At 51.7% G+C, this 16,968-nt stretch overlaps 8 protein-coding genes across 8 annotated transcripts; 3 read left to right on the forward strand and 5 right to left on the reverse strand.

Annotated features, from left to right (window-relative positions):
• Window positions 1-2,264: 2,264 nt before the first annotated feature.
• On the reverse strand, window positions 2,265-2,876 carry PtrM4_027630 (OsmC family protein; the record flags this gene model as incomplete). The annotated part of the gene is made up of 1 exon (XM_001932474.2): window positions 2,265-2,876. The coding sequence occupies one exon, from the start codon at window positions 2,874-2,876 to the stop codon at window positions 2,265-2,267; it is 612 nt and encodes a 203-aa protein (XP_001932509.2).
• A 1,481-nt stretch (window positions 2,877-4,357) lies between these two features.
• PtrM4_027640 (glycosyl hydrolase) lies at window positions 4,358-5,945 on the reverse strand (the record flags this gene model as incomplete). Its single annotated transcript, XM_001932475.2, has 4 exons — window positions 4,358-4,954; window positions 5,003-5,485; window positions 5,535-5,779; window positions 5,840-5,945. The coding sequence occupies 4 exons, from the start codon at window positions 5,943-5,945 to the stop codon at window positions 4,358-4,360; spliced, it is 1,431 nt and encodes a 476-aa protein (XP_001932510.2).
• A 994-nt stretch (window positions 5,946-6,939) lies between these two features.
• On the reverse strand, window positions 6,940-8,772 carry PtrM4_027650 (Acetyl-CoA carboxylase, carboxyltransferase component (subunits alpha and beta); the record flags this gene model as incomplete). Its single annotated transcript, XM_001932476.2, has 2 exons — window positions 6,940-7,237; window positions 7,292-8,772. 2 exons carry the CDS (start codon window positions 8,770-8,772, stop codon window positions 6,940-6,942), a joined length of 1,779 nt encoding a protein of 592 aa, XP_001932511.1.
• Window positions 8,773-9,135: 363 nt separating this feature from the next.
• Window positions 9,136-9,998, reverse strand: PtrM4_027660 (YjeF-N domain containing protein; the record flags this gene model as incomplete). Its single annotated transcript, XM_001932477.2, has 4 exons — window positions 9,136-9,564; window positions 9,617-9,777; window positions 9,828-9,936; window positions 9,987-9,998. The coding sequence occupies 4 exons, from the start codon at window positions 9,996-9,998 to the stop codon at window positions 9,136-9,138; spliced, it is 711 nt and encodes a 236-aa protein (XP_001932512.1).
• A 373-nt stretch (window positions 9,999-10,371) lies between these two features.
• On the forward strand, window positions 10,372-10,905 carry PtrM4_027670 (mitochondrial 37S ribosomal protein bS16m; the record flags this gene model as incomplete). Its single annotated transcript, XM_001932478.2, has 2 exons — window positions 10,372-10,448; window positions 10,557-10,905. The coding sequence occupies 2 exons, from the start codon at window positions 10,372-10,374 to the stop codon at window positions 10,903-10,905; spliced, it is 426 nt and encodes a 141-aa protein (XP_001932513.1).
• A 237-nt stretch (window positions 10,906-11,142) lies between these two features.
• Window positions 11,143-12,793, reverse strand: PtrM4_027680 (SdaC, Amino acid permease; the record flags this gene model as incomplete). The annotated part of the gene is made up of 4 exons (XM_001932479.1): window positions 11,143-12,133; window positions 12,181-12,535; window positions 12,582-12,661; window positions 12,711-12,793. The coding sequence occupies 4 exons, from the start codon at window positions 12,791-12,793 to the stop codon at window positions 11,143-11,145; spliced, it is 1,509 nt and encodes a 502-aa protein (XP_001932514.1).
• A 315-nt stretch (window positions 12,794-13,108) lies between these two features.
• Window positions 13,109-14,101, forward strand: PtrM4_027690 (uncharacterized protein; the record flags this gene model as incomplete). Its single annotated transcript, XM_066103767.1, has 3 exons — window positions 13,109-13,310; window positions 13,361-13,739; window positions 14,035-14,101. 3 exons carry the CDS (start codon window positions 13,109-13,111, stop codon window positions 14,099-14,101), a joined length of 648 nt encoding a protein of 215 aa, XP_065965969.1.
• Window positions 14,102-15,547: 1,446 nt separating this feature from the next.
• On the forward strand, window positions 15,548-16,640 carry PtrM4_027700 (SH3-1 multi-domain protein; the record flags this gene model as incomplete). The annotated part of the gene is made up of 4 exons (XM_001932481.2): window positions 15,548-15,682; window positions 15,735-15,890; window positions 15,943-16,065; window positions 16,125-16,640. The coding sequence occupies 4 exons, from the start codon at window positions 15,548-15,550 to the stop codon at window positions 16,638-16,640; spliced, it is 930 nt and encodes a 309-aa protein (XP_001932516.2).
• Between the last annotated feature and the right edge of the window lie 328 nt (window positions 16,641-16,968).

Here is a 16,968-nt window from a genome sequence, read left to right on the forward strand (position 1 = left end):
CGTCAATTCGGATGCAGGAAACTTTGTCTCATCCTGCATCTTGTGGGTTTGCATCAACGTTGCTGCCATGTGTGGGGATCTTGGCATCTACACAGCCTCAAGATCGACAGATTTTAATCGTCATGTAGGAAGGTAGTATAGTCAATCACCATGTAAGATGAAGTGGACACGAAATCTTGTCTGCTGACCCCCATCATCCGATCTACCTGTAGCTACTGTATGCATTTCGCTAACCATGATAACAACCAGAGTACTGGTACTCCACAAACACTGCATGTACGACCGCCCCCCCCCCCCCTTACTTAACTCTCCACGACACATGACCCCCCTCATGCATGGAAGAACAGCGTTTGCGCGAAGAATAGCCCAGCCAGCCACGACGAGCTACTGTACTTACAAATGATCGGCAACCCGTAGTTTAGCCTGACAGCGCACCTGCAGCCTTTGTCCGTTCGTGCTCCACTGTCACCGGTCGGTCAAGTCCGCCCACGACTAACTATGCTTACTATGTTGTTAGTGTAAGCTCCAGGGGCAACGACCATGTGGTAGCCACAGTATACCGAAGAGGTTCTAGATGGGAGGGGGGCTGGGTTAGGGTTGTAAGGAGGTGGATGAGGTTCATGGTATTTGTTTGCTTTTTCAGATATTACATCACCATTCCTATGTCATTCTGCCCCGCTCTTCCAACGTCCCTCGTTGCTTCTCTATGAGCTATCCATGTACTCTCTTGGTCACCATACTCTACGACAAGGCTGCAAAGTGAAACTTGATGTGTAGTCGCCTACATGAACATTGCATGCAAAAGTGCCACCCAGAAGTAATACGGCCATGCTGTTTTTCCCGAAGCTGCCCGAGTTCCTGTCCATGTCGACGTCATGCTCCTTCGTGGAGAAGAGGTGGAACTTTCGCAGTGTCTTGTATTCGACGATGGCAGATGATGTGGTTGACCAAGTAGAAGAACACTGCCCCAATGTATACGAGGCCGAGCCTCTGGAGGCTAACGAGGAGGTTTCGAAGTTCCTTCCAGTGTCTCCCTAGACGGAACGGAAAGATAGATCCCGAATCTCTGACTTGTTGAAGTCGGGTGTCGTTGGCTCGGGGAAGGCGTTGATGTCGACAGGGTGATTTGGGATGATGGAGAGGGCCTCAGTGGTAGCCTTTTGCGTAAATTAAGGGGGTTAGGAAGGTGACTGTAGTAGTGCTGGACGTGTATGATTCTTCCAGGATTGTGTCTCGGTGTACAGTTTGCAGTTCTTGGCTTCAATCGATGCAACTAAACTGCATGCCCGAGACATCCGCCATGTTTCTATTCGAATCTTCTGACATGTGAAGATTTCGGCTCTATCTTGCCCTACAGTGCTCTGCTAAAAGTACGTTTATCATCGTTAAGCTCACAGAACACATCACCGCGTCCACCCAGCTTCGCGGGTTGGATGTTTGGAAACTGCAGGCACATATTGGCCAATAATTCCCGCTCCACACGAAGCATTCTCAGTTAGAAGGACTAGCTCAGACCAGCATTAAGCTCTTTCCATGGTCTGCCCCTAAGAATCTTGCCAAGAAAACCATCTCAGGTATCGAATGCTAGATGCGATGGCTGAATGCGGGTTGGTGTAGCAAATGAGCATGAGAGACGCGATGTCGGCCCGAATAGCCAGTATCATGTTAGGAAGCGAAACTCTCTATCACAGATACTGCTGGTCAAATTTGGCTGCAAGAACCCGAGACATCAGTGCTGTGTAGACGACGGAAATGTGAGCTGATTGTAGGCATGCTGGAGTAAATGTTTTTCTCTCCTAGAGCATCGCGTATGACCTTTTTAGGTATTTGATATGTGTGTTCTGTGGTGTTGATACTTTGCTATGCTACGGTGTGATCCAGTCGAGCTTCAAGAGTGAAGTGAAAACGACCTCTAGATTGCTGATAGAAACATGAGAACATCCTATTACGCTTTGTAGTAGTGTTATCTTCATATAAATCAGTAGATAACATGAGCAAGACTGTGACAGATTTCGTCTGAACAGTGGCAGATGGTCGAGAAGCAGGATGCTGAGTCACTCGTTTTACTCAGATTGTAAATGACTATGTTAATTTTGGTGGCAGCGAAAACGATGCGACTCTAGAAGACAAATCATGATGATAGCTCAACCGTATCTTCCAAGTGCAGCTCCTATCTCATCTCCAGCCCATCCTACCCAGATCCTCGTCACTGACAACAACCAATTTGACATGCTGACTGAAGAAGTGACCCAATACATACTCCCCTACAACTCACTCTTATGCGACACCTCCCTTTTCACTCCATCCCCCTTATCCCCACCACTCCCCGCCAACTTGACCGCAATACTCGGCTTATGCACCAACGTCTGCAACACAACGCAATACCTCTCCGTCAGCTTACCCAGCCTCTCCACCTCCTCCTCACTAACCTCCTTCCCATCCTCCCTCTCCCCAAACTGTACTGCAAACTCCAACCTGATACCCGTCATACCCACCGGCGCCGTCTTATCCACACCCAGCGTACCCTTGAAGTCCAAGTCCCCCTCCGCAGTTACAGTACCAGATACAATGGGTATACCAAGCGCAGTAGCAACAGCTTTTAGCGTAACGCCCGAGCAAGCGACTAGAGCATCCAACAGCATATCCCCAGAGCAGAGTTCCCCGGATATCGCAGGGTCGTCACCACCGGCTTTTTGATGCAGACCCGCGACACGATGCGCTTCCTTGACGGCAGAGCTGTCAGAGAGCTTGCATGTTATTGAGTGGTCGTCAAGGGAGCCCGTTGACTTTAGTGTTACGACTGCTGAGGCGGGGTTGCTGCGGTACCCGTCTTTGATGGGGGCTTGCTTTTCGCGGAGGGCTTGGGCGGCGGACATTGTGGTGGTTTGATTGAGAGGACGGGGTCTAGAGAGGGAAGATTTGTGGTTGGATGGTTTCTGATTTCTATGTAATGGAAGGATTATTTGAATTAATGGTAGGTATCGTTGTTGTCATTTGCTGTACCCCGCAAGAGGCAGGTGGATGGTGTGCTCCGTAGTAGCCCCGCTTCGCCGCTGGTGCGAGCCGTGTGATACGGAAGGTGCGTAGTTTCGGAGTCTTTTCCGTCCAGAAATTACCTACACGTGCGATATCTTAAAGGATAAATCACCAAAGGGGATTGTTGATGGATGGACCGATGCCACCATTGAACATGTCGTAGTACGTATTGTATGTTCGCGATAAGATAAGCAACCTCGGCACTGGACACACATTTCCGGATCCATGGCAAATACAGCAACATGGAGGAATCTGTGTTTGCCAATTTAGTAATGTTAGTATATGCTAAAGCTACATGAGAAACATCCCCATAGCAGAGCGTTGTCGTTCGTGACTATGTATGGTACACTATCACTTCATCACCTACCATACCGAACAGTAATGCCAGACTTAAGCGACTGAAATCCATATTCAAGGACATATATCTTATCTCCTAAACGGGTCTTGCATACCACATCCATTCCTTTAGACCGAGCCTCTCCTCACTCACAAGCATCATCAGCCACCCCGCTCTCCCACAAGACTAGCAACAGAGTAAAAGTGCAACAAGCTGAAAGCCATATAGCATTCATGCATGCAGAAACATCAAAGACAACATCGGAAAAGATCCCATCCATAAAATTCTCGGAAAAGACAGCTACCACAACCCTCGCAGTAACAAACGCGTGAGCACGTGAACCCGCGACAACGCCGATCACAACACCTCAATCAAGCACATGCTGTCAATCCCATCCCGCGAAATCTCCAACTTCTCCTTTTCCTGGCTTACCGCCGACAACCTTGCAGGGTGAGTGAAAGGTACGCCAAGGGCCCGAAATAAGGGCGTGGATGTGCCCACCGATCCGCGTTTTTGCCGGACTATCGTCAGCCCTAGTGACATGCTCAACCGTGTGGATCTTCGAGGTTACACTGAGAGGTGCGCTAGCGGCATGTTGGCGGAACATAGGCATTCTCTCACAGTACTCGAGCCAGAGACCATGGCATTTCGAGCAAGAGGATTGTAAACAAGAAACATTGGGGCAAGGTCATGCATGTCCATCCCCCATCCTCAGCAATGAACAAGGAAAGTAAAATCGAAAAGCTCAGAAAATGTATCAAAGTTTCCATTCAACGGTAGATACAAAGAATATATACTTGGAATATCGCGTACGAGAAAGAAAAGTGGGTTAGTTAAGTAAAACCCGCCTGACAAAAACGCCAAAATGCTCAAGTAGCGAGCCCCATTCCCATCATGCATCCATTTTCACAATGGGTATAAACGAACAAGACCTAGAAGAACAAAAGAAGACCCTATCGGGATGATGAAACAAAATCGCATGGTCTAGGAGAGCATCCAGTAAGCCCCACCTACAAACATGACAGCTACCATGATAGTGAGAATGGCTGCACCCGCCTTATCCGCAGTCGTGATGTCGGATTCGAATTTCGGAAGCGTACTACCGCCATCGGTTCCACCAGACCCAAGACCTGGATTTCCTTGACTGGTACCGCCGTTATCCTGGGAATAGGGTGGTGGGACTCGTTGAGCGTTGAGTACGCTGATGACGTTGAGGGCTGTCATTTGTGGTCCTACGCCACCGACACCATCGAACCCTGTGTTCCACCACTTCATGCCACACTGGTGGGGTCCGCCATTGTGTTGTGATGGCCCTTCACATGTCTGTGCTGCAGCAACTGCGGATTTTTGCAGACGTGGGAGGATTTTGGGGGTGAATTCGGGTGCCATTTGCATGGTGATGCCTAGCCAGCGGGCGAGGTAGGCTTTGAAACTCTCTTGATCGGCGTCACAGACTTTGTTAGCTTCGCAGATTTCCACCATTACTCCGCCTTTTTCCTCAGGGAAGAATATGCTGGCCTTGTCGATGAATTTGGTGAGTGCTGTCTTCCATTTCTCTCCGCCGTTGGTATAATTGTACATCTGCGATTGTTAGTCTCTTGTTTCACTTTGGCCATTCGGGCGTCATACGTAGGCAGCTCCTGCTATCATGATACCATAGTTGTAAGTCCATGGCGTCTTGTCTGCGTCTTTGCATGGCGGATTGGTGGTCATGCTTGTTCCGTCATAAACCGTGCCATCGTCCAACAGTAAAGGACTGTCAGACAGCCAATCGAACGTCTTCTCCGCCCATTTCGCATATGTGTCGTTCTTGGTGTACATGGCCAGCCTAGCGCCGAGATGGAAGAGACCACCGTTTGACGCCGTGTTTTTATACGTCCACCCATTAAGCCACGGATAAATCTGCCAGCGCATACCACCACCACAGTTTCCATCGACAACCTCTTTCTGGTAACGTCCTACGAACTGGTTGAAGACGGATTGTGTCATTGCAAGCCAACCAGGCTTGTCGCCAGGAGGGTCTTTGAGTTTGTATTCGGCTGCGGCGATCATGGAAAAGGCCCAGAAGACTTGATCATCGTTTCCTTCGTTCTTGGACTGATTTGAGGGCATCTATAGAATGTAAGCAATCATATCACGAGAAAAGATGGACCAGACGTACCAAGTCATTGTGCTCTCCGAATTGGTGCATTAGACCTTCGCGGACCATTTCGTTGTACTGTTCGTCGCCAGTGTAGTGCCAGTAGTCGAGCAATGTACCAAACATGGCACCCGCCTGCCACCAGTAGTAAGGTTCGTAGAGAATACCCGGATAGCCTCCAAGCACATGTATGCCTTTGTCATCGATGGTCGCATATTGCGCAACAAGCTGTTTGGCGACTTTGCTAGAGACATCGTTGATGGATTCTATTGCGGCGCGTCAAAAATTACCTAGTCGCACACGATCAAGCAGCGATGAAGTCTCACCTTGAGAGTTTGGATCCAAGACTATAGCTTGGGTAAGTGGTCGCACGACATCTGTTGACAGTAGAGAGAGCGCCGCTAGCGCTCGCGCAGGGCTGAATAACCTCATCTCAACATGTGAGTATGCACCTAAAACAATGCTAACGAGTGGAAGCCCCGCAAGTGTGCGACCAAGTGGGGAGGACGAAGAGGTGGCAGAAAAGCAAGTCGAGAGCGGTAACTAGTGATCGGAGGGCGACAGAATGGACGGAAGAGTGGAGGAAGGAGAAAGCGAGCGTGTCTGGCAAAAGGCAGTTATGACGGAAGTGACAAGAGCGAGCGCGAGTGATCGTCGCAGCGGGCCTGAGGAATGGGAACGGTTGCACTGGTAAGCTCTGCAGACCATTGATTCCACAAGCACTATGCGCTCATAGGCCAGTTACGTTGGTGGCACACAGCTGGAGGGTTCATATCGTATTGGCTCCCGTCAGCTAATCACTATGCAGGTGGGTATCACGGCAATCCTCCAGGTACGCAGCCTGATGAAATCCGCGTCAACACGAGCCGATCATTCCGGCGACCGATGGCTCCAGTCCTGGATGCAGATTGCTGGTTGGCAAAGACCAGAATAGGGCGCGCCGCCTGTGAACAAACTGGCAGGTCGCATGAAACGGAGAGGGGCCCGAGGTAGGGTCAGTTAAGGCGGGGCGGAAACAGGGAAGTGTGGCGCAGGTATTGCAGGCGCCTCATTCTTGGCCAGTTGTTCATGCGAGCGACATTGGCGCATCTACATATTCCATCCTCTTTTCATGCTGTTCGGATCTAACTTCAAGCATGCGTTTGACGTTTCCCATACAAGCGTTTTTCCAAGCATGCTTGTTGGGTGCTTGGAGGAGCGCCGCCCGTCTTGACGTGGCTTGCCAAGACTCAGGCAGGAACGGGTGTCAGAATATTGTGGGGAGGGAAATTGCGATCGATACGCCTTGACTATTCATAGTTTCCGTACGGCGCGAAGAAAAATTCAAACAAAACCCTTGGCAACAAGCCGTCGCGCTTGCGACGACGTTGACGACGATGACATAGACGCGCGTTTTTATTGTGGTTCTCATCTCATACTGCTGTTCCTACATCCTGAACACTCCCCACGTGCTTTCACGATCGACTCCCTTGTTTTGTCCACCACACGCCATCTGCAACCCCATTCCAAGCACTCTCCTCGTGTGCTCAGGCGGGATGATGCCGTCATCCCATAGTCTTGCCGAGCCAAACGTCGCTTCACTCTCGTGCTCTATCCGTGCCTTGAGCGCAGGATCCACTTTCTTACCCACAGCTTCCATGACAGACGACAGTTGTTCAGCGCCCATGACTGATGTTTTGGCATTAGGCCACGTGAAGAGCAGACGTGGAGAGTATGCGCGGCCACTGCCCGAGTACATTAGCAGTGCAGCATCAACAGCCAGAAAAGGACAAACTTACCACATGCCATAGTTGCCTGCACCAGCACTGGATCCAACCACGACTGTGAACTTGGGTACGTCAACGCAGCTCACTGCCGTCACCAACTTGGCTCCATTTTTCGCGATACCGCCCTTTTCCGCATCTTGGCCGACCATGAAACCCGAAATGTTCTGCAAGAAAATGAGCGGAATGTGTCGCTTTCCGCATAATTGGACGAAATGTGCGCCCTTCAATGAGCTCTCGCTGAAGAGAATGCCATTGTTGGCCACGATACCGACCTTGTGTCCATAGATTTCTGCGAATCCAGTCACAAGCGTTGAGCCGTACAAGGGCTTGAACTCGTCAAACGAGGATCCATCGACGATCCTGGCAATGACCTCGTGAATGGCGATCTGCCGGCGCAGGTTTGTGCCTACAATGCCCGATAGCTCCTGAGGATCATATAGCGGCTCTTGGAAACTCGGTTGTGGCGTCATTGTCTGATTGCGATGCCAGTTCAGGTTCCCAACACTTCGGCGTGCAAGAACAAGTGCGTGTGCGTCGTCAACTGCCAGATAATCTGTGACTCCTGAAATCTCGCTATGAAGCTTGCCTCCACCAAGATCTTCGGCCGACACTACCTCACCAGTCGCTGCCTTGACTAGCGGTGGACCGGCGAGGAAGATGTGTCCTTGATTCTCTACGATAATGTTCTCGTCGCTCATACTGGGTACGTATGCACCGCCTGCTGTACACGGACCCATGACGACACTGATCTGCGGAATGCCCATGCTAGACATGCGCGCTTGGTTGTAAAATATGCGACCAAAGTGGTTGACGTCTGGGAACACATCTGCTTGGTTCGGTAGGTTGGCACCTCCAGAGTCGACAAGGTAGATGCATGGTAGTCTGTTTTCTTGTGCAATGGTTTGAGCCCGCAGATGCTTCTTCACTGTGACCGGGTAGTATGTGCCTCCCTTGACAGTGGCATCGTTTGCGACCACCATACACTGCACACCATTGACTGTACCGATTCCTGTGACAATGCCACCTGCAGGGACGTCATCTTCGCCGTACATGTCGTAGCCTGCCATTTGGCTCAATTCGAGGAAAGGTGTGCCAGGGTCAATCAATGCCGTGATCCTGTCCCTGACCAACATTTTTCCTCGTTGTATGTGTTTGTCTCTCGCTTTTTGTGGTCCACCCTGAGCGATCTTGGTGTGCAAATTAACCAGGTTCTCCGTTGCTTCATCCATCTGACGCTTGTTTTCCTTGAAGTCCGCATTACTCGTGTCGACAGTTGTGGGGATGATGGAGACGGCCTCGGCATGGTGTGAATGCGAGAAAGTAGCTGCGTTTCTACTGATTTGGTATGGCTCGTGGGACCGCAAGTGTGAGAGTGTCGTAGGGCGAGAAGTGGAAGAGAAGAGGCAGCGTGTTTGCGATCGGATCGCTATTGATGGTTTGATTGAGTGCTTGAGCAATGCCAAAGCCTCGCGTGAAGGCGCTCTCGGAACCATGCTGGGCGTAAGTTGAAGCTGTCAAAGCCTTCGACTTTCGCAGCTCCTTTGTGAAGCCAAATTGGTAACGCTTATGTCTTGTAGCACTTCAGACTGTAGAAGACCCAGTGAGTTGTATGGAGTGCAATAACGAACTAGCAGAGCTTCACGCTAGAATTGAGGAGGAGAAATCAAAGTCAGCGGAACTTGCGGCTGGAGGAATGTTGTATTGTTTGCCGAAGTATGATTGAAGCTGGGGTTCGGTCACATCGCAAGACCGCTGTTAGCCGTACCGCGGCTCTTGCGGGGAAAACACGCTAGTCGCAACAAGCAGGTAACCAAACACCGAGAAGTTGCATCGTGATGTTCTTATGTACACATGACTTAGAGTTTCCCGCCCTCAACAGGTACCTCGACCACTTGATCCAAGCCTTCATACTTTGGAATATCAAGGTTGTACTTGTCCGCCATCTCCGGACTCAAAAATCGTCCACCAAGAAAGTGGCGACCAGTAAACTTCTTGACCAGTGGCTTCGGTGCAGTCAAGCTGATTAGTGCTGGTGGCATGAAACCCTTGCCAGGTCCTGAGTCTCGAGGTCCATCTTCAATGTCCCAAGACGATGGTGCATCAACAGCGAGAACAGGAACCGAAGTGGACGCCAGCACTTCAATGACTTTGGGGAAAGGTTCTCGTACTTCGCCTGAGAAGCTGAAGCCAAAAATTGCATCGACAATATGATCAGTCTGCTTTAGAGCACCGGTGAAATCTTCTGTAAAGGGAACCTTGAGATCTTCGAGTTGTTTCTTGAGACGCTGAGACGTGTGAGGGACCAAGTTGATCAGCAAATGGATAGTTTCAGCATACCTGGTATAGCTCGTTCTTGCTCTGCTTTGGGTAGTAGATAGTAGGTTGATAGCCGTAGTGGAACAAGTGTCGAGCAGCGACAAGGCCATCACCACCATTGTTGCCCGGACCACAAGCTACGAGGATGCGCTTGCCCTTACTGAGGGGTTGGAGTTTGAAGACTTGCAATCGTCAGTATAAGTGATGTAGGGTAGATGTGTATTTGACAAACCGGCTTGTGAAACTGAAAGACCGGCGAGTTCCATGAGCTGATCGATGGAGAATGCACCGGTTGACATGAGCTCTTGGTCGAGCGCTGCTGCGCTTTTGGCTGATAGAGTCTAGTATCGTATGAGCAGATGGCCTCGCAATATCGATATTTGTTACTCACTCGAAGAGCCATTTTGAGAGATTGATGTTGGAGTCACCTCAAAAGAAGATGTGGGTGGCAGTTCAAGTAGTACTCACTTCGCAATGTGGTGGTGTTGCAATTACATCACTCAGTTCCTCCATTGGAACCAAGCACAACATCACATACGCACTTCGAATACACATTCACTGAAGAGACCGCAATTTTGCTTAAAAAAATACATACTTCCACAGAAAAAGTGTATCGCTACAGTATGATTTGTTAAAGTAATAGTATCTACACGTGCTATCCATATCGGCAGATCCTCGGCCTACCCAAAAAGTTCCCCATCTCGACATCCAAAGTCACCACCCGCAGGCCGCCCACCACAACCGCCGCCGTCGCAACCCCACACACGACATCAACAATGGTCTTACGAATTCGTCTCGCCCGCTTCGGCAAGAAGCACGCACCCTTCTACAACATAGTCGTCGCGCACGCAAGGTACGACATCCCCTCATCGCACTTCGGAGGTCCGCAAATCCTCAATCGCAAACTTCATACAACAGAACGGGCCAAACAATTGCAACGCAAAACTAACCCATCCGATAGAACAGCGCGCAATTCCCGGCCTCTTGAAGTCCTCGGTACCTACGACCCCAAGCCGCAACCACCACGACCCGGCGACACTCACGGCCGGCCGTGGAAAGACATCAAACTCGACATAAGCCGAGCGCGGTACTGGGTCGGTGTAGGAGCACAGCCTAGCGATACAGCGTGGAGGTTGCTGAGCATGGTGGGCATTCTCGAACCACAATACCGCGTAGGCCAGATCCAAGGCCAGGTCGTCAAGGCGGATTCAGCACACAAGAGTTTGATACCCGAGAGCAAGATTCTGGCAGCGCAACCAACGACGAGGGTGGAGAACATGGAGGGTGGAGCCAAGCATGTTGGTACTTGATGGTAGGACACAATGCGCGGAATAGCATCACATGGCGTTATAAGAGGAATACTTGTGGGAAAGCTAAATATATTCGTACGTTACAAAACCATTACTGAATGGTCGTGACGCTACACCTGTAACAATACAACAAATCGTCCACAGCCCCGCTACTCCAACCCTCATGACCCGAGACCCAGTCTAGTATGCAAAAAACTCCCGCTAACTGCAAAACCCACAACCAAACCTAGCAATGCTCTAATGCGCAGCCGCTACCAAAAAGGTGTTCGTAATCAAACAGACGACCATGACGACGACACCGTAAATGCTCAACGCAAGCGCCATGTTTCTCAGTAATCCCCTCCGCCAGTCACGGTTCATATGACCCTCGCTGGTCACATAGCCTTCGACTTCTCCACTCTGATACTCACTCTCATCGTCCTCGTTCTTGACAAGTCGCTGATGGTGGGTTGACTCGGGGTCAGATATCTTGTAGTAGAATAGTCCCGGTAAGATGAAGGATATCGTTGTTGACCCGGTGGATCCAACGTACGCGAGTACCTTTTCGAGACTGGAGACGGTCATGGCGGTGATGAATGACATGATGATCAAGATGGTCGATATGATTGCGAACTTGAGATCGCTCATCTCGGCGCTCTTCGGGGAGCGTGGCTTAGGTGTGTTGGTCATGAGACTGTTCCTAGAAGGACTGCCTTCGACTGGTTTTCGTACACCACCGGGACGCCACTTCATGCATGCATCGAGGCTGGCGCGGCAAGGATGGATCTGCAGTGGGTACGAGAACATGACCAGAATGACGATAGCAAGGCGGCCGATAGTACTGGCGACTGCGGTTGGGTACATGGAGACGATATTTCCGTGAATATTGTCGCCATAGGAAAGGTAACCTGTAATGCCAGTCAATATGTACAATCCACACGCGCCCCCAATCGAGGCAAAGATGACAGTCGTCGTCTGGAAGTGAGAGTTATCGGCGAGTTCGTTGAGGATGGAGAACATGTTCTGGTGACATGTGTAGGCGAAGACAATAACGGGAAAGGCGGCGAGTGCATTGACCGGGCCTGCCCACTGGAATACGCGAACAGTGCCTCGGTCTGCAATAGTATCGCCTTTGATAAAGTGTGCCACCACGAGGACTACTAGATAGGCTATTGAGAAGAGGGCGATGACGCTGGTATACTTGAGCGAGTCTAGACGGCGGAGGAAAGATAGGGGTATGACGATGAGCCTATTCTGTTAGCATATGGTGTTTTCGGACCAGGAGAGGAGGCCTACATGAATGCTGTGATCCAGAACTGCCGGTCAACCAGAAAACCAATCTCTGCAGCACCCGGCGCAAATCCACGAACCACTCCCGGCATCAAATCTCCTATGATGATCAGATAGCTGACTGCCACACCGAAGCACTTGATGGCGATGGCCGCGTCAAAGATGATGGATGCATTCGGATATGTCATCTGGGACAGGGTCGCAAAGGAAACATGTCCGCGATCAATGTATCGTGCGCAGCGCGTCTGTAGGTAGAGACCGAAGCCTGCTGTTGTACCAGCCCATGCGATGACGAAGATGCCGAGGAAGACGCCCATCTTGGAGAGCGCAGAGGGCATGGCGAGAAGACCAGCACCAAGAACTAAACTGAGTCAGTATCGCATGGATAACTGGAGCATAAGACGTACTGGTGTTGGCCAGGTTGATCACACTCGATATCCATGTTGCCTCGCCGTGGAATCCAGCGTCTTGTTTACCCCTTCCTTTCCTGTTGCCGTCAGCCTCTGTCCGATGCTATCAAGCTGATTCGTCCTAACCGTCTGCCCCCCAGCGATCCGGTGCTCGACGTCATGGAATCTGCCTCTGTAGGCTCTGGGCCGATGGCGGAGTACGAGGCCATGCTGTCGCGTGTGCGAAACGTGCGGTGGGGGTTATCGCGCGCTCATGCGCTAAGGTGAAGCAGCGCGGCTAGCAATACGAGCAGAGAGCGAGGGTGAAGTACTGTACTGAGGTATAAGAGTGAAGTTTAGTGAGAGTCGCTGACGTCTGATGGCAAGGGCACTTGGTCATGGTCCAGGGCGCCATGCAGCTGATTATTGCCATAGATAAGCGGATAACCGCCGCTAGAAGCCACTAGCCGCCCCAAGCCACCTGGACAGGTACGCGACCCGCAACCGCTTTCCCCAACCCAACCCACGTAGCGTGAACCGCCATCATGGACGAGTACGAAGAGGCCGTCTTGTTCACGTATGCACTGCTAGAGTCGAGGATAGACCGCTTGGAGTACGTTTTGGGTGGTCCCCACGAACAGGCCCAAGACAGGCATAGGACGATTCCCGATCGTATACACAGGATCGAGCAGTCGCTGCAGCAGCTAGCGGGCAAGACTTCGCTGTTGGATGAAACCAACAACCTGCGTATGTCCATGTCTTCTTAGTATGTCACGTGGGGCTAATAGGAGTCACAGTCAGCAAGCACAAAGACGTTCTCAAGCCGCAAGACGACGAGGATGAAAAGGACGGCCCCCCTCTAGACGCATCGCAAAAAGCAGCACTAGTAGTAGAGTGCGCAACGACTTTCGCAACCACAGCGTCACAGCTCAAGGCGCTCGAAGATCAGCAGATACCCACTACGGACGGCTTCAGCAAGCTCGCCATACTACGACCCCGCATTGCCGAAGCAGAACATCGTCAGTTGGAACAGGCGCTGAAGATCTCGGAACTGAGAAGAAGGAACGGATTGGTGAATCAGCGATACAAGCAGGTCATGTTCCTCGGCGCAGGAAGATGCTGGGTCGACTACGACGATAGACTTACCAAGGCGCTGCGGGCACTGGTCAGGGAGGAGTACCGACAGCGGGCTGATGAAGAAGCAGGGCAGGCAGAAGAGGAAAAAGAAGAAAGCTCCCAAGATGACGAGTACTAAAACTTGTCGACATAATGGTAATTCCGTATTGAGCGACATGGAACATTACAAAAGGAATATTACGGGGTCCTATGGAAACCGCGAAGTTCGTACCCGAGAGGCAGATTTGGAGGCGGGTAAACAATCAGCTACTACAATTGTCTGATAGGTAGGTTCGCATTATGCAACCATCACATGCACACGTCAGGCGTTTTGAAGCGTGTTGACAGATGCCAGATACTTTATGCTATCCATGGGTGGCGCCGCTCGTCGGCTCGGCCGTGTGGCAGACGGTGGCTCTTGACAGGTGCATCAATTCAAATCAAATAGGGCGGCCGCTTAAATGGTCAGGTTCTCGGCGCAATGGTCGAGTGAAGCGGCATCGAGTACCCGAGAGTGGTTGAGTAGACGAAAGGCTACAATCATGTGCAAGGCTGCTGATGTGTGCAAAAAGCAAAAAGGTGTCGGAAGCAGCAAGCATGCGATGCAATGTGGTGAAGAAATAAACTTCAGGCTGCTTTAGGCAGTTGGTAGGACAATGGGCGGAACAGAGGCTAGATTCAGTTCCGAAGGAAACATTTCGTCATATCCTGAAGCATGATAGTCAAACAAGAGGAGAGGATAAGCGCCCGTCAGGGTTCTAAGGTGACGAAGTCATGTTTTGTAGGGCTGCCGAGGGTGTGCGATGGTGTTCCATGTCGTTTCAGTACCGTCTCGCGTGAGGGTACGAGTCCCGAAGGGTAATGGCGCCGAGAGGCTCCTCGGGGGAGGTGCCGTTGCTGGGAACTACTGCAGCACAGTCGACCACGATGTGGTGAGGCAACACGTGCGCGGCGGAAGGAGATTAAGGTGCGTGGTACAACTCCAGGCGTGCCGGACCAGTCAGGACGGTGATTGTAGATTAAAGACGATTAAAAGTGGCGCATCCGTCATTTTACAGGTGTTTTTGCAAGCCTTCAAGATGACTTCGGCATGTCGGGGAGACGTAATTCAACCAAGGCCGTATGCGAGCTATCCCTTGCATGTCGTATGTTGAATTTAACATTAGCTGTCAGCCACAGCGATGCGCCACGTCGCCCCCGGGTCCGGGGCCCCATTGCATAATGATGGATGATGGAGGTGTGGTGCATGTTTGGGGGTCCAAATTGTCATGCCTTGGAGGTTATCAGGTGAAGTTATCTGGTTATCTGGTTATCAGGTTGTCAGGTTGTCAGGTGGATTGTCTTGAGGGTGTAGACGGTGCAGCGTTTGGGGGTTTGTTGTGCCACTAATGCACTAGACGCGCGTGTTCCTGTCCAGACCTTTGGCTGACGGGCGGTGCCATATTAATCTTGTCGAGTGGGACCCGCTACATGGCCAACCCTTAACCAAGCGTGCGGCCAATCGAGCACGACTGGCAACCCAACTTGAAACCGTCGCATCTCTGCCTCTTCAGACCAGTTCAGAAGATCCTCGAACACCCACAAACCGCTGCTGTATCGCCCATCTTGCAGCCGCCGCCCTAACCATCCTCACCAGCGCCCTAGACTCTTGCTGGCCACTGGCCCCAAGCCTTCCCGCTGCTTGCGCCCTGTGCACCCGTTCGTCGCAACACCAAGACCACTATACATCCCCTCGCCGCGCCTGCCTGTCTAGCTGGCCCAGACATTCCATAATACCCCGGCCCCTCCAGCGCGCAGACACGCTCCCGAATTCCTCGTCACCTCACCCACCAAACACCATTTCTATCTCTTAATCCGCCTCCCATCACATGCCCGCCTACGGCTCCGTAGGCTCTCCTTCACTGCGCAAAATGGAAAACGGCTACGGCCAGAGATCACAGGGCTTCAGCCTGGGCCGCATCATAGGTGACCCCTTTGCCCTGGCCACCATATCCATTGGCATCGTGAGTCGACTGTCGTGCTCAAGACGCGCCTCGTCGCTAACCAAGCACACAGCTCGCCTGGATCATCGCCTTTGTCAGCTCCATAATATCAGCCATACACGGCGGCTTCCCCAACTTCGCATGGTGGACCCTGGTCTTCATGTTCTTCTGTATCGCCGGCGTCACCATCACAGTCGCGTCCGACGCTGAGAGGACATATCATGTTGCCGTACGTACCCGCGCCTTCCCCGTGAGCGGCATGCACCTGCTGACTTTGCCAGATTGTCGGCTTCTTGTCTGCCGGACTAGTCTTCACCACCTCGTCTGTCAACTCGCTCGTCTACTCGCCCGTCGCCCCCTTCGAAGCTGCCGCTGCCGGCTACATCCTGCTCTCCATGATTACAGTACGTCAAGACGGACCCCCGCATGCCAAGCTGGACATGCATGGCTAACGCTTCAACAGATTGTCTGGGTCTTCTACTACGGCTCTCAACCGCAAGCCAGCCACCGCACCTTTGTCGACTCATACGCCCTTCATAAGGAGGGCCCTGGCTCGCGCTCCTCCCGCCCAATCTCCAACGGCTACACGAACCGCCCCGAGACACAGAATGCCAGCATCCCTCCCCAAATGTACACGTCAGCGCAGCTGAACGGTTTCGAAACATCATCTCCCGTATCCGGCTATCCGGGAGGCCCAGCTGGAGCCAACGGCCGCAATTCGTCCGCGCCGCAATTCGGAGGCATGGGCAACTCGCAGACCCCTACCCATGACGAGCAACAGCAGGAAGCCTCGATCGAGTACCCGTACCGCGCAAAGGCCATCTACAGCTACGAGGCCAACCCCGACGATGCAAACGAAATCAGCTTCCAGAAGCACGACATCCTCGAAGTATCCGACGTCAGCGGACGGTGGTGGCAGGCGAAAAAGCCAAACGGCGAGACAGGTATTGCACCAAGCAACTACCTCATCTTGCTATAAGGAGACTGGCTCTTCTGGCTTTTCACGACCCCGCCACGAACATTTCCTTGCAGTCATTATATTCAAAATGTGCAGACCAACCCCCAACCCCCAACCCCGTTTCTGTTTCCAGAGACGATGTCGTAGTGGGAGTCTTTGATATGTCGCACATGACATTTCTGATTCATGGTCATTTGTGGACCATTTTGAAGGGCTTGCTTGTTAGCTGGGCGAACGGGGAGCGGTCGAGGCATGTGTTTCTGGATACCGCGACCCATGCCCTCTGTGGCTATACTTTCTGCACGATACCCAAAGTTCCTCTTATCAAGCCTTAATTTTATTACCGTCA

The sequence above is a fragment of the Pyrenophora tritici-repentis genome, chromosome 1 (assembly GCF_003171515.1).
Source record: "Pyrenophora tritici-repentis strain M4 chromosome 1, whole genome shotgun sequence".
Taxonomy (NCBI): Eukaryota; Fungi; Ascomycota; class Dothideomycetes; order Pleosporales; family Pleosporaceae; genus Pyrenophora; species Pyrenophora tritici-repentis.